The 22,851-nt window shown below is 39.3% G+C and overlaps 2 protein-coding genes across 2 annotated transcripts in view; one reads left to right on the forward strand and one right to left on the reverse strand.

Annotated features, from left to right (window-relative positions):
• The window catches only part of LOC140950640 (renin receptor-like), a 21,875-nt gene extending 3,447 nt beyond the window's left edge, over positions 1–18,428 (reverse strand). Inside the window, exons 1-15 of the mRNA XM_073399882.1 lie at positions 18,334–18,428; positions 17,905–17,960; positions 13,431–13,565; positions 10,846–10,933; positions 10,060–10,109; positions 9,840–9,968; positions 8,348–8,476; positions 7,573–7,609; positions 6,829–6,911; positions 5,858–5,911; positions 5,649–5,720; positions 5,324–5,401; positions 1,221–1,291; positions 646–772; positions 252–323 (exon numbers count right to left, since the gene is read on the reverse strand). Coding sequence (XP_073255983.1) covers positions 252–323; positions 646–772; positions 1,221–1,291; positions 5,324–5,401; positions 5,649–5,720; positions 5,858–5,911; positions 6,829–6,911; positions 7,573–7,609; positions 8,348–8,476; positions 9,840–9,968; positions 10,060–10,109; positions 10,846–10,933; positions 13,431–13,565; positions 17,905–17,960; positions 18,334–18,382 — 1,230 coding nt within the window. The 5' untranslated portion in view covers positions 18,383–18,428. The remainder of the gene's footprint in view (positions 1–251; positions 324–645; positions 773–1,220; positions 1,292–5,323; positions 5,402–5,648; positions 5,721–5,857; positions 5,912–6,828; positions 6,912–7,572; positions 7,610–8,347; positions 8,477–9,839; positions 9,969–10,059; positions 10,110–10,845; positions 10,934–13,430; positions 13,566–17,904; positions 17,961–18,333) is intronic.
• Positions 18,429–18,533: 105 nt separating this feature from the next.
• Positions 18,534–22,851, forward strand: part of LOC140950639 (uncharacterized) — a 34,666-nt gene continuing 30,348 nt past the window's right edge. The window contains exons 1-2 of the mRNA XM_073399881.1: positions 18,534–18,854; positions 18,954–19,035. Coding sequence (XP_073255982.1) covers positions 18,763–18,854; positions 18,954–19,035 — 174 coding nt within the window. The 5' untranslated portion in view covers positions 18,534–18,762. The remainder of the gene's footprint in view (positions 18,855–18,953; positions 19,036–22,851) is intronic.

A 22,851-nucleotide genomic window follows, 5' to 3' on the forward strand; every position in this document is an offset into this window, starting at 1 on the left:
TTGTACAGCACAAGAAATAGTAACACAGAAAAGTACTGCTCGGTAGCTTTCATTTGAATGGTCACATTTGAGCATCGTATCCACAGACAAAGTTAGAAGAACCACCTTGTACAGCATAATAGAAGCTTTCATCTCAGTGTAAACACGTACACTTTTCCAAAACAGCGTCAAAAGCCAGGAAAATTCTTCTGCATGGCGATCATCGTCAACAAGATCAAACTTAAATATTTAAAAAATAATTCAGCACGTACCCGTAACGGAGACTGAACGGAGAGAAGTTTATTCTGCAGCGCCTCACACAAGGATTCCTTCATAGTGTCCTCCTGTAAGAAAAAAGAAAGATGTTAGATGTCTCATTAGATCACTCCAGTCTGTGGACAAAATTCGTTCATGCTACCACTCAAATAAAACCTATTGGTACATCTTAATAGTACTATTCATTTCCGAGTATTTTTACAAAACAAAAATTTCTATTAAGAAAGAAGTAAAATAAAGATGAAGAAGGGCTACTATTTTCTTTTTCTAAAACAAAACCGGGCCTTTAATTTGGGCACTCCAATTGATGCTAACAAATAGCGTGACATAACCACTTTCACAGTTCTACCTCCTTTTTGTGGGTTCCCTGTTCATTCACCGTGTACTTACCAAGTCATGTCTGAGAGTGATAGCTGGAAGCTGATCACGGAACATATCGGCTGACTGCGATGACAAGTAAGGCTGCATTTCATTATAAACCACATGCATCTCCTGGGGGTACTTAGTATGAAGATCACTGGCCAGAAAAAGGGGAGCATGTTAGTACTAAGATCACAGCATAACCCTGTTCCCACAACACGTCCATGACGTCATTTAACTACTCTTTTTGTCCCCGACACAGTACTAAGACTCGCACTAAAGTATGAGGTCCGGTTCAAACGTCGTGTGCCAACGTCGCACGGAATTCAGAGCACACTGTATGGCGTGGTATGAACAGAAACGGCGCACAACTTTTACAAGTCGTAAACACACGTCGAGCGTCGTACCGGAGCGTTAGCAACATAAATTTTGTAGCGTTAAGGCACATTACAAGGGAAAGAGGCGTCACTTCCGGTTGACGGTGTGCACCGCTCAAAAACGCCTTTGTATGAGCCCTCTTTTATGAAATTGGACACACGTGAAGTCAAGTGTGAATACGCGAAACATGAAGCGAGTGTGAACAAGTCATTTAGAGGGGTACTCACCCTTTCCATTCCAAAGACAGAACTTCTACCAGAACATTTCCGTTGTACAAATCAGTGAATTCCTTTACAATCTACAGAGGCAAAAATATAAAATACTAAAAACCTCTTGCTTCCTATCAGCACCGTTACGTATTAACTCTCTCAACTTAAGTCAGAAACGGAGACAAATAAACCTCTTCAGCAGTACTTTCACTTGGTACTATATATTTAGTATGTAGTTCTAACTTTTGAGTCTGTGGATGAAATCCTATGGTATTACCATTCAAAGGAAACCACAGGCGGCCCAGACGTGGTATGTGTCACTGAATGAATATATTAATATTCACATGGACAAATTAATGCGATGAGTCGTCGAAACTACCATGGACTAAAATAGTCTAAAAGTCAAAATATAACAAAACAAAGCTTAGATACCTTCAACTAAACGTATCCTTGTCTTTCCTGGCCGGTTTAAGTGCCATTTTGTTGAGTTTTGCAATTGTAGGTACTATCCACTAAAGAAGAATTAAAGGCTGGCTACAAAACAAACAGACCATCTCCACGCGCCTTCACACGAAGCGCTATAAATTCGAGAATAATCGACGAATCCGCTCCCAATAACCATCGGCTAATCTGCAGGTAACGTGTGCTCCTGCTTCTGGCTCGCTTGCTCCACAAAACCCATCGCAACTGCACAATAATTGCTCGCTCATCAACAACCACTGTTGACCTTTACGCTTCGATATGACCGCAAACGACCAGGTTTAATACGCGACGTGAATATTCAAGCTTAGCGACCGCGTTCGCGCAACAATGCAGCACTTGCTATGGGAGGGATGGTACTATTGCTTCTAGGTCAATCAACTGACCGAAGGTTCGCTGCGTTAGTTTTGACCAGAAAACAAAAGGCGATCGCGGGACCGTCCGTAAGTTTTCAACAGGGCAGCCCTGGTTTTCAAGTTCGAATTCTTCTAACGTTCGCTGTCTCAGTTGCTGTCACATTGTTCGTCCAGCCGCTTGCAAAGGTTCCTGACTCTACCAGTCTTATTTGCTTAGATTAACAACGTCTTACTCCATAATATGTTGTCCAAACTGGTGAAGGAGGACGAGAATTTTCCGCTCAGGAAAAAGGCAAAATCTGGCCCCCGCTATGCAGCTGAATAGAAGATACAGCTGAAGATATCGTAAAGTAAAATTTATGTGCGCGATATCTTTTTTCATTATCATTATTATTCTCAAAACTCAGGGGCACCCAACGATGATTTCCCCCTAGATGCATTGAAAATACATTTAAGGCTGTCCAGAGTACTTTTGATCGAAAAATGCATTCTAAACAGCGCTTACATAAATTTAGTCAGGAGGGCTAAAAGCGAAGCTAATGATTTATAGTTTGCTCATACTAAATATAAAATGTATCGTGTAATGCTAAGCGGAGAAGGCAAGGAGACAGGGCCACCCAACGACTATTTCCTCAAATACTTTCAATTGAAAACACTTTTGTAGCTCTTAATAAAGTACTTTCAGCTCTATAGAAATACATTCTAAGTGGCGCTATAAAATTTGCATCTCAGGCCCCGTCCACACGAAGACGATTGTAAACGCAAACGCTAGTAAACGCATATCTTTGTCTCCGTCCACACGAAAACGATCATTGTTTACGTAGCGTTTTAACCCGTCCACACGAAAACGCTCGTAAACGCACAAAACTTAAATACATTGTTGCCGACATTCTGCTTATACATTTTCGTTAACCTGAAACCTTCTTAAAACGTTTAGAATTGATAAAAAGCCGTTATATTATGAACATTATCCAAGCATTTCAGTGATATTTGGGCGGTGACCGAGAATTGAGTTGGAAATAAAATCTTCTCTCTTTGCTCTCACGTCTGCATCTAAGTCGTTTTACTCGAGTAAAAGTGCTTGTAGTTGTGGATAACAATCTTGAGAGGTTTAGTCTTCTTCTTTTGTAGTTTTCCTGTATATTGATTATTGCATGATTCAATTGAATGCTCGCAATTATGATTGAAATAAGCGCAAGCATGACACAGCTCAACACTCGTGTGTACGCCATCTTGGAAACGCACTCGATAAAAGAGACTGGCGCTGACATCTGACGTCAGTTATTCTTGGGTTGCACGTGACGTCACCTAAAATCAAACTAAGAAACTATCGATTCTTCTGAGTTCCTACTTTCACGAGGTATTACAGTACCTAAACACCTTTACATAAACAAATTTTTGGTTCGAAAGGGTTCTTCGTTTTGCGAGAGAGGACGCTTGAATTTCCAGGCTTTTGCGTGACGCGGCATTTAGCTGGCGGCCGGGAAAGCTCTTATGTGGGTTAAAAACATTACCGATTTTGGGAGATTTTGCAATCTAAACATTCCTTGTCTCAGAATAAATATTACTGTGATCTTTATGAGTTCCTCAAGCGAAGAATTCACGCATTAGTAGGAAAACTCGAAAACATATGTTTCTGTTGGTATCCGGCGGCCATATTGGTGTTCCTGAAAGGAACACCAACATGGCGTTTCCATACAAAGCTTTATAAATTTAGGTAAAACGTTTTTCCCAATATCTCGCATTTGAAATATTTCACAGAACTGATTCTTGGCAAGGGTTTTTGTATATTTATCTTTTTTCATTTCCCAGATTCTAGTCCTTCTGTATTGAATGGTTTGCATTTTTATTTTTCATTACGTGACAGTGCAAGCCGAGAATACGTTTACGGCCGTCCACACGAAGACGCATAAACGGCGTTTTCAAATTTATCCACTTTGGAGAGCGTTTTCGAATTTATGCGTTTACGGTGAGCGTTTTCATCGTCTTCGTGTGGACGGAAGGCCTAAACGCATAAAAAAGTTTGCGTTTACTAGCGTTTGCGTATATAATCGTCTTCGTGTGGACAGGGCCTCAGTGTTCGGCCATTCTAGAGGAACTTGAGTCTTTTCGAAATTACGAGGAATTCAGAATTATTTTCCCGAGAATGTTAGATGCAATTTAACGTATTACGAAGGAGATAATTTTTCAGATACCTTCTTTCATCACATTTTTTAATCCGAAAATTTTAGGATTTCATTTTACTCTCTACGAAAAATAGCCTAACCCATTGAGTGAAATGTGAAAAATTAAAAGTTGGATGCCCTTGACCAGAACTGTGAAAAACAACAATAGGTCTAATTGCAGCACACTTTCTTGTACATTTCCTTGCCGTTGATTTGCATGACTGCAACGTGAAACGTCCAGAAAACTTCCTGGTTTTCACTTTTTATGGAGAAAATGTGGTACATGTTTTTGTTCACTTTTTTTTTTGCCGCTCATTTTTTTTAGCTCCGCTATAAGATTCGTATCTGTTCGGTGCTCCTAGGGCAAATTGGATCTTTTTAAAAATTACAAGGGCTTCAATATTATTTTCCCGATTGATTGACCTGGAAGCAATGGTACCATCCCTCCCATAGCAAGTGCTGCATCGTTGCGCGAACGCGGTCGCTAAGCTTGAATATTCACGTCGCGTATTAAACCTAGTCGTTTGCGGTCATATCGAAGGGTAAAGGTCAGCAGTGGTTGTTGATGAGCGAGCAATTATTGTGCAGTTGCGATGGGTTTTGTGGAGCAAGCGAGCCAGAAGCAGGAGCACACGTTACCTGCAGATTAGCCGATGGTTATTGGGAGCGGATTCGTCGATTATTCTCGAATTTATAGCGCTTCGTGTGAAGGCGCGTGGAGATGGTCTGTTTGTTTTGTAGCCAGCCTTTAATTCTTCTTTAGTAGATAGTACCTACAATTGCAAAACTCAACAAAATGCCACTTAAACCGGCCAGGAAAGACAAGGATACGTTCAGTTGAAGGTATCTAAGCTTTGTTTTGTTATATTTTGACTTTTAGACTATTTTAGTCCATGGGAGTTTCGACGACTCATCGCATTAATTTGTCCATGTGAATATTAATATATTCATTCAGTGACACATACTACGTCTGGGCCGCCTGTGAGGAAACCTCTTCAGCAGTACGTTCACACCGCACTCTTTGTTTTTCAGCATTTCACTACATGAAATTTGAAAATTTTGTTGAATAATTTTTTGACTTTTTCCACTTTTGAGGGTGAAAGGGTAAAACAACGTGTACCGTTGGAATGACGCCCTGGAGAAAATGAACAGCTCCCTCTGCTTGAGAGGATTTGTCACCATAACGACGGCGAAGGATCTACAGATAAACAGAAAAAAACGTGGATTAGCTAAGAAAGCCAGCTAAGGAACGACCAACTGAAATATGGTGGAAGCACTAGAATAACAGAATTTATGTTAAAAAGAGAACAAAGAAAACAGTTTTTAACATTTTTGCCTGTAGCAGGTACTCAAATGCACAATGCAGTGACCAGTGCAGTGTTGCCGCACAAACAGCTAATCAACACTAACGATTCTTAGTACTCTTTACAGTGATGAAAACCTACCTTCACAGAAGAGAGACTCAGGGTATATATGTCTGGTATTCCATCTTGTACCAGGCTGGGGTTAGATTTCAGCTGAAAAGGCAAAAAATAATAAAAATACAAATAAAATAAAATAATAAGAAAATGAACAAGAAAAAGAATAAGACTCAGTCATAATGCGAAGTACTATAACAAAAAACAAGACAAATGTTTAATCACTCATCAAATACCTTCTCTATTATCTGGAAGATAGCATCAATTTCAGCGAAGAGCAAGAAGTCTTCCTACAAAGAAAGAAAATTTTAAGTGAGAATATAAAAAAAAACAAACGAAGCAAAAAAAAAAAAAGAAAGAAACAAAAACAACAACCTAACAAAACAAAACAATAAAAGATAAAAAGAAACATTCTAAACGTATCCTCTAAGATAAGCGTAGGATACAATTTTTTTAATGGAATTTGCGTGTCTGCTTAGGGTTAAACTTTGTACATTTATGCGACCCCTCTCTTAATTAACCCTCTTAGTTCCAAGACTGACAAACATCAATTTTCTCCCAACATTTTCAATACACAATCAAGAGAAGAGGTTATGAGAATTGATAAAATGATCACCAAAGGGAAAATGCTTTGATCTTTTATCAAATTCTCCCAACTAATTCCTTAAGGAAATGTATGGAGATCAGTTGTGAGAAAATGTTCGTGGATATTGGGGCTCTTTTAGTGCTAAAAGTTCTTTGAATGATGATGAGAACTGCGGAAATACAAATTTCAATGAAGATATGATCGCTGCAGTGGTAATTACAATTCATTTAAGCAATTGCAAATTAACGCGAAGAAAATGTCAGGACTTCAACGGGATTCAAACCCATGGCCTCTGCGTTAGCGCTGCGCAGTGCTCTAACCAATGTTTCTTATTTTTTTGGGCTAATTTGCAACTGCTTTAATTGCCTGGAGGCTCTATGGAGAGCAGGGTCGAAATTTGATTATAGCTACACCGTGCTGCAGTGTGAACCTATCCTTCAAAGACTGCTTTTACTCGAAATTTGCATCACCTATGTAGTATTCGTATCTTTCTGAAATTTCCGGAAAAGTCAAGAAACTAAAATTACTTTCGGGCAGAAGGGATCGCACTGGGAATTGGATCGTTAGTCCAGAGCATTCACTTGAGTCATTACAACATTAACATCGCTTTTATGTTTTCACCTTCTTCTCCATGTTAAATACAGCGTTTCCTTTGCCAGGAATCGAGACAGTGAATTCTTTGGTGTCTGAAGAAAACTTGACGCCTGATCGAAAAAAAAAAAATGATAGAGTCCATGATGTGAATTCTTGAATTCTGTTGAAAAGACTGTAACGCGGCGTCTCTAAATGAATGGCCAGATTTGACCCTTGAACTTCCAAGATTGCCGAATATTCAAATTTTATGTTGAAAAATATTGTTCAACAAACCGTACCTTGCGAGAGTACTGCTCAAAAGGTATCATTTGAATGGTAACATTATGGGATTTTCAACACAGATTGAAAAGTTAGAACTTCGTACTGGATGAATAGCACCATGTGAAAGTACTACCAAAGAGGTTTCATTTGAATGGTCACAACACAGCATTTCGTTCAAAGACTCAAAAACTAGATCCTCATCTACATTATATATCTTCAGAGTTGCTTGTGAGATAGAAAGGATTTAGGCATTACACTACACTAGGCAATTTTTTTCCCACTTGTCTTGCAACAAAGTTGCCCGGAGAAACTGCCTACTACTTCATTCACTGAAATAAACATGTCTCGCCACGTTTTCGTTATGGCACGCGGTGCTGCACAAGATAGAACCAAGCATTGCGAGACATGCTTATTCCGTCGGGTGTCGCCTCGTGCAACTTGTCTCGCAACTAACTACGAAAGGGTCGTCAAGGGGCAAAGAGCCCAGCAAAGTTTCGCAGAAACAAGTACCTTTTCCAAAATAAGCTTTCTCCAACCTCTTTAAAATCTGAAAAATGATGGAAATTACTTTCGTTAAACAAACAACCAGACAAACTAAACAACAACACGGAAACTGAAATAAGTTTTTCAAAATGCATATCCAAACGGCTCATGCAGCCCACAACAGACAGGAGTGAAGTAGTCACCCTAAAAGGAATCCCTCAATTGCATAGACAAAGTCAATCTAAGCTACCAGCCAAACGACAGAGTGTTATCGAAATTCTCTCTACCCCACAAAAGGCTAACCCTGTAAATTGATCTAGAGTGTAGAGATAAATAGGCAGTATCCCTTTTAAGACAACGCATAAGATCAAAATAAGATCACCTAAGATTGTTTGCCCCAAACTGTCATAAGGCTACTTCTTTAGCGTTATGCCCTTGTTAAATTTGGTGTGTCTGATATGTGGATCATTTTCTTCTTATAATTCATTCTTGTACTTAATTTTTCAAATGTGGGTAAGGTTCTGGCTAGATAGTTTTCCCCTCTTTCTTATGCCTAATTGGGGGGGGGGGGGGGGGGGGGTTGGTTTTATGTAGTTTAACTTTGTAGGGGACTTTGTGTCTTATTGTTTCCATCTTGTTATGTTATGTATACATGTATTTAATCTGCAAATAAAATAATTTACGCGAATAAGACGATTGATATTATGATGGTCATCAAAATGCTGACTTTTTTCAGATCATTTTAAAATTCCATTTTACGTCACACAACTTGAATATCTAAAACAGGCTTTATCTCTGTCACCTCCTCTTTAGCAGTGGTAAGGTCTGTCAGTCCCTTCAAATCGCCGTCTACTTGCTTAAATTTGTCCTCTGCCTGATTCCAAAATAAGGTGTGGCTGTTGGCACCAGAAGCGTGACCGGCAGCTGCCAACTGAAAGAACACAATAATTTCAATACAGTACCTCTGCCTGGTTTACAGGGAACAGCTTCTAAAACTACATGCAACAATCCTAATGTCGAAATCCACCGAGTCGCAAGTATTAAAAGGTTCGAAATGCGTAAACCACCACTATGTCATTAATATAATATAGTAGAACCCCTCTAACTCGAACTCTGAAGGAAAACGAAAAACAGTTCGACTTATACAGATCGATTCATTGAATATTCAATTTGCCATGTTGACAAATGATAGTTAATGATTTTTCAGCCCCTCAGTGTATTGTACAGTGCAACTTTAACTTATTTCACTCTGAAACGGTAACATGATTAAACGTAATCTGTTCGTCCAACCAATTAAAATCAAATTGCTGTAGTGTTAGTAAGTGTTTTTACCGATTACATCAACAAGAGTTAATGGAAGGGTAACTGCGAGTGGAGTTAAAAGAACCAGAATTCCAGTTATAGGGGTAGACTTCAGTGACATTAGGGCCATTTATACGAGGAAAATTAGACGCGTCTTATATAAGACGCGAACTGTACCATTTATACGAGCATGTCTTATCTAATAAGACGCGTCTTAGCTAAGCCGCGTCTTATTTTAGACGAAATGTGCCGTTTATACGGAAAGTTCGCGTCTTATTTTTCCTCGTATAAATGGCCCTATTTTTATAAACGGAAAGGAAATTTAGTTCGAGTTAGCGGGAATTCGAGTTATCCGAGTTCGAGTTAACTGATTAAAAATGGGGTGAAATCCACGGGAAATGGAACTTAGTTCGAGCACGTGGTCGAAACGTCGACGGCGCCACCCCCACTTACCTAAAAGGGACTTTTAGCATCGACGACGACAACGGCAGTGAAAACGTCACTATTAAAATGAATCCGCGTTTTTCAATTTTTTTTCGCGTTTATTCCAAATTGATGAAAATGTCAAATGTCGGCGAATGTCACGGAGTTGGTTTCTTGGGGACCTTACTCAAGTTTAGAAAGAGAAAGAAAAATTTGTAGTCGCTTGTTTTCGTCCTCCATAAAAGGTAAAATTAGGCATTTTCACGTCCGTCGTAGTCGTGCAGTGACGGCAAATAAATGTACAAAAAAGCATGAGGCACGTGCAAAGTTGTGTTTTTGCTCAATAAACCTATTGTTTTTCTGACGTCCTTCTTGCCGTCGCCGTCGTCGTTGCTAAAGCTCCCTAAAGATCTGAATCCACTGATGTAGTTAGTGTTATTTCCTTTTAAGCTCTATCCTAATAGTATAGCTATAACTGTACATGGTCGGGGGTGGAAAATCGAGTCTACTCAAAGTTAGACCCTCCAAGGTGTACGTGGAGATGCAAGTAAACAAACTTTGAATCTTACCAGTTCACTGCCAGAGACAGAAACCGTCAGCGATTTGCCACCAAAAGCACCTGTCACGCGTGTTGGTAGGTTTTCTTGCGTGACACTCGATGTTGATAAAATTGCAGCCAAACTCGAGGCATCTTCAGACTACAGAGTGAGGAAAAAAGTTAGATTTGAAGAGGATAAGAGTTTAAAGTAATAACAAAAAAGTGAACTGTTCATCTATTTCACTGCTCACCTCCTGGACGGGGTAGGCAGATACTCTTCCAGGTAGATCAAATTCGTCATCTAAAACACAAAAAGAAAGAAAGAAACAATAGAGTAAAAGCTTGTCACTTTTTCAGCCCTCAGCTGAAACTCATCCAGCCCCGCAACGTTTCATAAGCGCGCTTAAATCGTATAGAGAATTGCTCATATAATGTAAGTTAAAACTAGCAATTCCACAGGTTACCTGCCTCATAAAAAAGAACAATGTTCCAATTTATACTAAAAAAAAGTGCAGTTCAACTGCAGGTGGAACGAGAAATAATGTTGCGAGGTCAGTTTACGGCGGCGATTATTCCACCGGATTTGACACACAAAAGAATGGTTTTGGCTGCACCCCCAGATCGCGTGAATAAAGAGTGGGCGATTTGCACGCGATTAATCGCAGCCAAGTCGCCGAACAGTCGATGACGCAACCTCTGGGCAACTTTTGCATGAAAACAGCAAACTCCGTCCCTCATAATTTCGCTACTAAAAAAAATATCACTTTCCACAGAATCAGCGACAGATTGCGCTACGATCGCGGTGAAAATCGCCAAGCTTGTTGCGGAACAAATCGCGCGATACAATCGCCTGTTTAAACGGCCCTATATATCCTTAATAAATTGCTGTCGATAATTGTCATAAGTCTACGAAATACCCGCAATTCGAGAAGTCATCTGCCTCATGCTTTTAGTTACTGGTTATCCAATACAGAAATCTAACTAGAATGAAAGAAATACAAGAAAAAAATATACGATGGAGGAAGTTTTCTCGTTACCTTTCGTAATCCCATCCACAGTGATCAGAACATTCGCCTTTGGACGGCGGAAAAGATCTCCTGCTAACAAGCCAGCCCAGTTTAGTTCCTTTAAGAAAAGAAAAAGTTATGGCGCGTCGGCAAACCTGCATTTGCTATCAAACTTGTGAACGCGCCAGCAGAGAGAAGCGCGTTACATTCACAGTTAAATGCTACCACCCCAACATGAATACAGTAAGCTACGGCTTATAAGCTTCCCCACTTAAAAGCACCCCCCCCCCCCTCAGTTATGGGCTTATCTACCCGTAAACAAAAAAATGCATCCGATTATAACCCCCCAGGATATATAGCCCGCTCCAAATGTACAGAAATGAATTCGATTTTTTACCGTCGGTTGCATCTAAGCGTGTACACGTGAGAAAAAAACATGTTCTAATTGCGTGCAAACATGACATGTTTTGCTGCCAAACATTCGAAGTTTGGAGTAGGCGGCTGTTGTCGGCTTGATTTGTTTTCGCTCAACAAAATATTCTTTGCAACAATTCTTAGAAATATGCCTGAAGGTTGAGAAAAATGTAACATGAGCGGAACGCGCTGATCAAAAACATATAAACAACTTACCTTTGGCGCGACAGTTTGCTTTAACGGCCGTCAAACTTCAAACATACATACATACATACACACATGTAAATGTCTGGCGGCAAAACACCCCGGGGGTCCCCGGGCAAGACATGCCATGTCTTGCTCCCTATTAGAACATGCTTTTTGTCTCGTGTCCACGCTTAGATGCAACCGACGGTGTGACGCTTTGAAGCTTAATTAACAACTAGTAAATGCAAAACGTATTTTGGTCAGCACTGCTATAGCTTGTTTCCAAGCGCTTTTTCTATTCCGGTTGTAATCCCCTTCGTTTATAACCCCTCCTAAAACCCCTTACGAAGATGTATAAGCCCAGGGCTTTATATAAGCGGAAGTTTACACTACCCCGGTAAGAAAATATATTTACAATCACGTTAACAGAAAACGGCTCAGGTCAATTTGCATCGTGAAACCAAGTTTCCTCTTTGGGAGTCCTTAAGTGATTTTTAAAATGATATGAGTAGTTTCATGCCAGATTCATCCATAAGAATTATTTTGAACAGTTTATATCTGGTCATTTCCTCATTTGAGAAGTTACCAATTTGACGTTTGCCGTTTGCCATGCACTTGATTCTAAACCGAGAGGATACAGCAAACAGAAAAAGCGCAGATGGTCATACGATTGCTATGTTTCCGATAACACAAAATTAAAGTTGCATGGAGAGGATGGGGGAGGAAAGGCTATATTTTCCCTTTTCGAAGTCAGGAGACGTCAAAAAGCCCCTTTCGGGCGAAGTGTGTCAACTCATTTGGCGATTGTAGGCTCGATAACCAGCCGCTGTTCGAGAAACTGAGCTCTCACGGGAAGAATCAAAGAAGGAACTCGGGGAACGGCGGAAATCGAGCCTAGAAAACAACCCTCTTCACTTTCTAAACAGTTAACAACAAATGGCAAGCGTAATTGTCACGCAGCTCCACCCAACATGAAAAAATAATTGCGTGACAAATGAAGATATTTAACCTGTACATAAGGAACCTACTGAGGAGAAGAACTACCGTATTTATTCGAATAAGCGCCCAACCTCGAATTAGCGCCCACCTCGAATAAGCGCCCATCCTAAAGGCAGAAAAAGTTAATAAGCGCCCAGCCTCGAATAAGCGCCCATGCCCACGCCCACCCCCTCCTCCTCCCAATCAAACTTAAATAAGCGCCCACCCCCACCCCACCCCCCAAAATTGAATAAGTACTAATAAGAGACTTCCCCGAGGACGGAGTTTTCTTCAGAGTATTTTACAGAAACCTTGCTTTGTTACTTCTTCGCGTTTTTTTAATTAGCATTTATTGTTTTGTTGCAAAATAAACATACTAAACTTGCTGAAAATGGTGAAAATTTAATAAGCGCCCAGCCTCGAATAAGCGCCCACCTTGAATAAGCGCCCACTCTCAAGGTCCAAAAATTTATTAAGCGCCCAGAGCGGTTGATCGAATAAATACGGTAGTATGGTGGAGTCGGTAATAGGGTCCTTAAGATTCAACGATGGCGACCGCAAAACAAAACGAAAACAAACCAACAGCTTTGATAAGCAAAACAACGCTATTGCACGGGTATCACATTTTTTCGTACATTTCTTGGCAGTCACTGCGCGACTACTGCCTGAAAACGCCTAATTTCACGTTTTATGAAGGACCTGAACAAGCGGCGACAAAATTTTCTTTCTTTTTCTAAACTTCCATATGGTTCTTAGAAATTTACTTTCAGGAGAGGTCACCTACATGGAATAATCGCACGAACGCATACTCATCTTTTGGGCGACGTTTTCGGGTTTACCTCGGTGTAAAAACCTGTCAAGTTTTTCTTTGTTTTCTAGCTATTATTTTCCTTTTCTCTAATGTGTTGACTTCTCAGTGGCCTCTTTGTATTCATTGTTTCACGTCACTCGTGAGTTTCACAGGTTTTTACACCGAAGATGGGCCACGTTTTTGCCGCCGTGGTCATCCTGGGATCTTAGCGCATGCGCTGACATACCTTTGTCGAGGAAAAGCCGAGGGCGAGGGCAATAACATTCGAGACTTCATCAGCGGCAATGGTACCAGCATTCGGCAAAAATGTAACATAGCTTGGACTGTGAGCAATGATCAACTTGGAATTATCAGGGCTTGGCTAAAAAAAGGACAATACAGGAGAAATAATTCTTAACTGTAACAATTTTTAACAGTAACTAAAATCAAGCCTACTTAATCCCAGTGTAAGATATATGCGTTCTTGGACTAGGCACGATGCCAAAATAGCTGAATATTGGCCAAGCTTTTTTAATGAAGTATTTTTATGGCCAAAAGAACTTTCTTTTTTGAGGGACAACCTCGGTAATTGAAATAAAAGATTGCCCGCCTTAGTTGGGAAGAGAAAACCAATTAAGTACAAAGTTATACACGTGACAAACATCATCATTACTAAATGTAAATGGTAATAATGTTTTGTCTCTAACGTCTCCGAAAACTAATACTTATGGTCTGCACTCCTTGTCATACATGGCTTTAAAACTATGGAACTCTATTCCAGATTCTTTCAGAGCTACTGATTTTCCTGATTTCAAGTGCAAGATTCTACAGTATACCTCTTTTCAGTAGTTTACAATTTTAGAACGCTATAATTTCACAATTTTAGAAGTATTTGGAACTATAAATCTAACTCGAACATACTAGCTTATCTTAAGCTACTTTAAATTTGAGATTAAACAAGGTACATGGTATATGTACGTATTATGTTGCTCTAACATGTCTCTTCTGATTCGTTTTTCAGGTTACATGTAAGTTACACTGATCTCAAAGCAAAGACCACACTCTCTGTGACACTGGGTATTGAAAGGATTGATTAGACTACGTGCACTCCATCTTTCTTTTGGCCCATCGAGCAAAACGCGCGAGGCTCGTAAATGAACGCGTGCATGACTGAAGGCGGTCGCACACACTCCCCTCACTAAATCTAAAGAAAAAGAGAGACTGCTCGCAGTCTAAGGATTGATGCATGAAGATAAACGAGTTTATGAACTATCTTAGGTTTTTTATTTTGTATTTTTGTGACTATGTATATATATATATATATATTTATGTAATGATTTTATGATTTTTATTTTTTATTTAGACCTTTTTGAAGCATTGTAAAGCGCTTAGCACTGAAACGTATAAGCGCTATATAAATATTTTATTATTTTTTATTATTATGGCAAAGGTATTTTAAAAAAGGCCCTCATTTTCAGACTGCAACATCCTTCTATTCAAGGCTCTTTATCAAGTAAAAAAACATAGCAAACAGGTGGAACAAACTAACTAAACATTTAAAGAAAAGGAAGAAATTTTTGCCATTTGTAGGCTCATAGAACGGGTGTCCCGCATAATTTTGATAAAAAGTTCATTTCTTGTTTCTATGGTAAGAAAAAGGTAAAGTCTTGTTTTTCTCCCTAGACAAGATGGCATTCCCAAGAAGTGTTGAAATATTGTATGGTAGTAGACAGGATAGATAAAACATTAAACAGTGAGACTTGGATATTTATTTGTTATTTAGTGAAGTTTAAGGTGAAACTGTGGCAAAAAAATGCCCTCTAATGGCACTTTTTCACAGGTGTAAAGACCACTGTCATGATAGCACCAGCATTGTGTCTACATCTGTATTTGCAAACCCTAGAGACCACTGATCATGTTTGTTGTTTGAACACCATTCGTCATTGCCAAATGATGTTTAATCTTTTGACACCGGGCATAAATGTTTCAGCAAATTCAAACCTGATCCAACATCACCCAAAAACATCCAACATAATCAAACAAGGGGTTCAAAGAGATCCAATGACCAATACGTAAACCCTAAAGACCAATATTAAAACAGATCATGCATCTCGTTCCAACACCATCCATCATTGTTATATGATGGTAAATCAGCTGAAACTGGCCAAAACGTTTCAGCATCAAGACTGCATCAAACTAGGTGCTCAAAGAAATCCAATGACCAATGTCTTTATGTCTTTAATTTTCCCATTCCAGAAGTCAATGGACCTTTCCCGCATTCCGCTCCAGTGAGCAAACATGAAAAAATGAAGGCGAGGCTCTGGTGGATTATTTCATACAAATCACTGTATTTAGTCCACCTGAGCCTCGACTTGATGCCTTTGTTTTACAAGAATGCAGTCAAGGTCTATTATAAAGTGAAGTGTCTTCTCCTAAACAGTGAAGAAATCTGTGGTACCACTATTTAAATGTAAAAGAGGCCTCTTTCTGAACTTTCACATCGTACCATTTTTTGCTTTTTATTCTTAACTCTTTTCAACATAAAACTTAAAACATTTCCATCAAGTTTCATTGGAAGCATTGAATAGTACATGTATCACAGTGACCAAAACTTTGTATATAGTTATGTTATGAAACTGACATATAAAAAGCTCTGAATGTAACATGCTAACATGCTTTAAGAAACAATGTTGGGATTGGCAGTTTGATACCTCAAGTCATGGAACAATGGTTTCAAATAACTTGGGTAGAGAAAGTAAGAAGTATCTTAATACTAATAATATTTGGGACATAAACTTGAAGAGAACCAAAAGAATTATCAACTAAGCTCATCTACACTGTACATGTAAGTTGTTCTGTTACTTGCACATGAACTTTAGATTGTTTTGTCTGTATGAAATATCACTGACTAAAATACAACTTTTCATGGTTTTTCCAACTTTTGACATGGACAAGTTAAGCAAAATCCGTTGACACCAATGAAAAGAGCGCCTTAAGATTAGTAGAATTGCCTAGTTTGAAAATGATTTGTTGAAACCTAACAAAGATAAAGCTCCTCAAAGTCACGAAATTCTACAGATGTTTGTATGGTGGGGCACAAACTTGCCCCCCACCATACAAATGTTTGTAAATTTTCGCAACTTTGCGGAGCTACACCTTTGCTTGCTTGAGACGTATCACTTTAAAATTTGGCAGTTTTACTAATATTAAGGCCGTCTTTCCAGTAGAGTCGACAAATTTTCCCTAACTTGTCCATGTCAAAAGTTGAAAAAAAAAAATGTGAAAAGGTCTACTGAAAAGGCATTCAGTTGAAAAGTACATTTGTAAAAATTAATCGCACAAGGATGTCAAGAATAGGAATAAACATGGTACTTGTACTGTGTACTATCAAAGTTTTCTGTGTAAATGCTTTTGAAACTTGATGCTTGGAACTTAAGTTGTCCGACTAAGAAGAGACTTGACTAGCTCTATAGTGGGACCTCGCTATAACAAAAGGCCAAGGGACTGGCAAAATCTGTTCGCTGTAATGAGGTTTCCTTATTGCGAGGTTCTTTTTCATATATTTGACTATTGCTGGAGTAAAGAAAATTGTTTGTTATACCGAGGACTTTGTTACATAGAGGTTTGTTATATCGAGGTTCCACTGTACTGAGTTCAGTTGCAGTCACACAATAGTTGATACTTAACTGGATGGGCCAAATAAGGACACCTCCTTTAGTGAGGTGTCCCCCCTCACAGTGCTGAGTTTATAACACTGAGATTGTGACACAGAAAAAGAGCAATGTGGTGGAATGAAATCATGACCCTTGAGCTGTGTAACGACTATTAATAAAACAACTTAAAACTTGGCAGATAAAAACTAAATCCAGGTTTATTGCTTGCCATTAACAGGGTATACTCCACAATTTTGCTGAACTCGAAAAAACTGCACTGTGCATTTTTATGTCATGGAACAAACACAGTCTTTGACACAGACCTCTGATGCCTTTCAAATCTTTGATTCTTTCTTAATGCTATTTGTGAACAGATACAACACATGTACATGTATGGTACACGTCAATGAATAAAATACAGTGTTAGGAAACACTTCTGTTGTCCTCTCAAGCACAATACTTCATTCTTTCATTCGTCCTACGTTATGATTTAAGGAGGCCAAAAAGGCAACAAGTTTATCAAGACGAGGGGGAGTTTTTCAACAACTGCCCCTAGAATAGAACGAAAGTTTGACGAAATAAAAACACAAAAGACGAAAAAACAGCTTGAAAGCATCGCGGCGCACGGGATGAGATCGATCACATTGTATAGGAAATTGAATAAAACTGGGTCCTGCAGACCGACAGAGTGGTGTCAAAATAACAAAATTATAGCATATTTACAATTTTACGCTCTTCGATGCTGGTCGTGGAACTCAGAAACGGACGAAGACAATTATGACGGTGTGTTATAGTACGCATACGTTAACTTAGTTGTCTGAGGTATGTTCTTGAGACGTCAAGTTATTGGAAACCAAGAGGCTAAAGCTAAAGCTAAAAGATGTCAAAATAAACAAAATTATAGCATATTTACAATTTTACGCTCTTCGATGCTGGTCGTGGAACTCAGAAACGGACGAAGACAATTATGACGGTGTGTTATAGTAGGCATACGTTAACTTAGTTATCTAAGGTATGTTCTAGCGACGTCAAGTTATTGGAAACCAAGAAGCTAAAAGTTTCACTCACCTTTTCAGCCTCCTGTATAAGCAAGCTCTCCTTTCCATTAGTTAATAAACTTGAGGCTATGGATGTAAAATAGGAACAAGCATGTGGGATAGTTCCGATAGTTTAGTTTTAACGTTACTACGTGAAAAGCGGGTTCATACGGAAAAAAAACCCTACTAGTGTAATTTAACTTCCTGTTTCAAAAATCGTAGCAAGCTACGTGATAAATAACACGCTTGCTTATCAAATGTTGCTGTTGTTTTTACAGAAATATGAGGAAATACGAAGCCATTTGATGACACAAACGACAAGACGAAAATTTACGATCCACTTCGCGAGAAAGATGATGAATGATGGCAATAAAAAGCTTTGAATATGGTAGAAAAACTATTAAACTATTTACTTCAACTAACAGCGCAAAATCTAGCAATTTACTTTCCCGCATTTTACCTGTTGAAACGAAAAGAAGGACCAAGCACAGAATGCTCCTATCCGCCATCTTGTAGATCGGTCACGAGATGACTAGTACTGCGGGCTCAAACTAACTGTTCTGTGTAAACAGAATTTATTTCCCTTGTGAAAAAGAATGTTAAAGTTTTTCTTCCTTCATTGATCTTTTGACTATTTAGTCTAATTATTAAGTCATTTTTAAGTGTTGACAGTTTTTTTATTCCCTCTAGAACGTGCTGAATTTCTCTGAGAGAGTTAAATTCTCATTTTGGTTGTATTCAAAGCCAAGATCAACATGGAAATTCTTACAATCTGCCATGACGTCACGCCAAGGAATGGAGCAAGCGATCAACCGAGACATGACCCCTCTGTTGTCGTAATTGCTCTTTGAGTCATGGTTTCGGTTGTGGAGTTTTATACCGTTTAGCAATGGCTGATGAGTGCGATCGAAATCTTTGGGATGTTCTTGGTTTGCCGAGCAAGGCCGATGCTTCATCCGTTCAAGGAAAAGAGCAATCCCTGTAAGGATAATCTCTGTTTGTTCATAGCACTTTCGATCGCGGACCATCTCGACTGAACCTCGTGTCCGTGATAAATACTTGTTGTTTGTTTCTTCTAAGGTGTACCAACGGGGCACAAGAACGGGATTTGGATAAAGCACCATCTGATAACGCACAGTGGATATCACATGCACCTCATCAGGTAACGTAGCTGTGGTTGCAAAACAAGGAAGAATCTTGCTTGGCGTAAAACGCGCGCACCGCCAGGCAGTGAAGTCATGTACCTTCGCTCTCTAGTAAATTCCTCGACGTATACATGTGATATGGGTGTCTGTTATACGCATTTCGCGTGTAAGACCATGGGCATACGCTTCGTTTTAAAATTCGCAGCCAGGAAACGCGTGAAACCTAGCTTACTTCCAAAACGAAAGCGAAACTCACGCCTGATACGCTTCGCGCAGGTCGTAGAGCGTGCTACGGGTTTTTCTTGTATAGTGATGGCCCGTAGACGTTCAGTATTCATTTGAATTGTGTGCCTTTCTTTGGCGCATCATGAATTAGCAGAACATTTTTGCATATCATGTGCACACCCTTTCTACAGAGAAGTAATTAAAGATGCGGACTCGGCTCAACCTCTTGACCCAGAGATACTGCTCTGTACTCGTGGCAGAACTCTACAACGAATTGCTGCTTCTCTGATGCTTGAGTAACTCTAGTAGCTTTTACGCACGAATATATCAAACTTCAGCATGTTAATGCTCACGTTAAGAACATACCTCAAGCAAAATTATCGAGTTGTTCCTCAAATCGAACGTGGCCTGATGAGGAAAGGTTCTTCGGGCGAATTGATAGTGATCTAACGCGACTATGAGAATTCAATAAACTGTTGCAAAAGATATATTTCGTTTATAAATATTCATCATTTCAGTAGCTGTGTCACTTGTAGCAGCTGATTATAGTGCGGTGTTGTTTATGTCCATTTGTCTTGCACGGCACCAGACATTTCTTCTGGTTGTCCACCATCTTGTTCGACTGTTCAGTAATCGGTGGAGAATCAGAGCTCTTCGCGCTCGCCATCCGGGCAACACGATAGGTTTTAGCCTAATCTAGAAGAATATCTGCGCATCGGACAACACCTAATAAAGCATTTACAGATATTTTAGTTTAGAGTTGTTCAAGAGCTGAATTTGGTAACGTAGAAGTAACGTAGAAAAACTACATAGAGCCACATTTGCCAATTTGAGTGATCTGTCAAAAGATTGTTCTGCAGCCAGGGATGATCTTACCTGCTCTGTTTGACAAGTTGTTCTTCGTGATTCATGACTTTTCAGTTCTTAGTTGTGACTGTTAATCGTCTTACATCGTGCATTCTGATAAGTGTTTTATTCCAGCCAAGGATAGAACTCACAATACACTAGAAGCCTACGAATCGTTTGGTCGGTATACCAGTTTGGAAGCCTTTAGCCAATCCGTACTTTATTGAACTCGGAATAACTGTGGCGTTAAATTGTTGTAACATGACATTATGAACACCATTAGTTACTTTTCCAGGAATAATTAGTGCCATTTTGGATCCGAAGTACAGGCAGAAAGTTAAGGAGAAAGCAGATTGCAAGTACTTATATACGCTCCGTGCTACCGTATTTTCCAGCTACACTGCAAGTTGACTGTATCAAGAATCAAGCAGTTTAAAATTTCGGGTAGTCTCTTTTCCAGAGCCAGTCAATGTGACGTGTCTTTTAAGTTCCTGGATTATGTCCTTGAGTGTTGTCATTCAAATTGAACTCCTGATAGAAATTTCCTGGCGTGCCATTGATTATGTTGTACGAAGTAGTTCTAACTTTCGAGTCTGTGTAACAAATCCTATGGTGTACCCATCGCAACTGACCGAATCGTCCATCTCTGGTAGTGCTTTCTTGTAGCACAGGCGTACGTCTTTTGTGCTGTTCAAGGTAATTCTCTCGCTTTAGTGGGTGCAGTTGACATTAACCTATGTTGCGAGCGTTCACTCGAAACCTCTTCCCAGTTAAGGTGTCTTTCATTAGTAGTATCAGTTTCTCAACATTTGGGAAAAATGAAATGTAATGTAAGATGTGTGGTGAATTTTGGCCACTGTTGGAAGCGAGATGTTAAATCATGCACTATAAAGTATCACTGCAAGTTTTCTTTGAATCGTTCTTCGTTTAATAGGAAAACCCCTCTGCAGCCAGAGGTTAAAAGTCCTGAAAATACAAACTCCTGCCCTTGTGCACAGGGGCGTAAAATTCACCATCTCATGTACATTATTGCGAGTATACCGCCTATTGACATTCAAGTCCTAGCAGTACGCAGGATGTTTGTCACATGACCATAGTCCCTAGCGCCCACGAGCTTCCTGTAGTTCTGTGGCGCTGCGCTAATAATCAGATCTCTTGTTATGTTTTGTCCTAAGCAGCTGTGCCACTGACAAACAGAAAAAGACCCCGCAGTATAGATAGTTGTTCTTTCACCAGCAGTGAGAGTAAACGTTTGCACAACAAAGTGATTTCTTTATAGTTCTAAAAATGATCAAGGCATCACAGAAGTCTGTTTGTTAAAACGTGAACGTGATTTAAGATCTGGGGATACTTTTTTATGTTGTTAAGTTCTTATTCCTTTCTATCTTCCCTTTTGACCGTTAATCAGTTAACTTTTTAAAGATCTGAAGCCTCTGGTTTCCTTAACTAGCAGAAATACTTTTCAAAGGGGAGCCCTTAACGAAAAACTACGTGATATTTAAGGTATTGGATGCCGTACGATTGCTGCAGCTCCTGCATGCGATTTAGTCGTTGAATTCGTAAAACTAAGGAGTCGCTTTTTGTTGTGGTCATTTTGTTATGTACGGGATGTTTTTAATAATGTTGTATTATTGCCTAAGGTTCAAGTAGTACTGTATCGTCTGTGTACTCTTAAGATTTTTGTTTTATCCTGCTTTTGTGATTTTACATGTATCCTCTACTCTCATGACTACTAGTACATTGCGCGTAGAGATTAGACACTAATTATCATTACGTAAAGCCTCTCTTGAAAATTACTAGAAAATAAGGAAATCACCCTACTTCTTAACTTAGACGCAATGTCAAAACTCTGTGGCTAGTCAAGCTGTGATGTACGTTGCAGTATATTTCACAAAGAATCGCGGAATCTATAGTTACGTTTATGACTTTCATATTTGTACGTGCCACAGTTTATAAAGCGGTTTGTAACAGACAAATATTTTGGGTCCGGTGGGCGTCACGCTTATACAATTGTTCAAGGTCAAAACCAGAAAATATGAGACAATTAGAGATGAAAATAGCGACATTGGCGACATTGAGAGCCCTTCTTCACGGATGTAGTTTTCATTTGAATGTGCAGACCTTGTATGAGTCCATCCATGAACAGAAATCTTTGAGAGAAAGTACTGCAAAAAGAAATACTTATAAATATAACCCTGAAGGTGTTATTCAGGCCCTGAACAACAGTTTTTCTTTGAATAGCCACTCTAAACGATTCTATCCACAGAGTTTAAAAATAGAACAACCTTGTATAGCTTATTAAAAAGAAACACGTGGAGGTATTCCACAGAAACTTTCATAGGAATGATCGCCCTTTTGGCTTCTTTCACCCACGTACTTAGAAGATAGTGCGACGTTTTAGGGATTATGAAAAAGGTAACGGGAACGTACTGCCATTGAATCATCGCGTGTTTTTCTTGAACGATCAAATTCAGTTGGAACCATCTCGTAAAGCATCACAAACAGCATTGATATAAAGTTTGTTCAGGATACTGCGGTACCACATCATAAAGATACTCGGCTTTCCTTTTACGGTCAGACGGCAGTATTTCATTTTCTTATTGACAATGTTGCGCAGCTAAGCGCCCTTGCTGCGAACCCTTATGTTGCATAAGCTGTTGTCCTAAGTTAACTATTTCACTAATTTTGTTGCCGGTTTCACTTTTAATAGTGAACGTCATTTTTTTAAAAAAAAATTTTAATACGGATCATTATTAATATAC

The sequence above is a fragment of the Porites lutea genome, chromosome 10 (assembly GCF_958299795.1).
Source record: "Porites lutea chromosome 10, jaPorLute2.1, whole genome shotgun sequence".
Lineage (NCBI taxonomy): Eukaryota > Metazoa > Cnidaria > Anthozoa > Scleractinia > Poritidae > Porites > Porites lutea.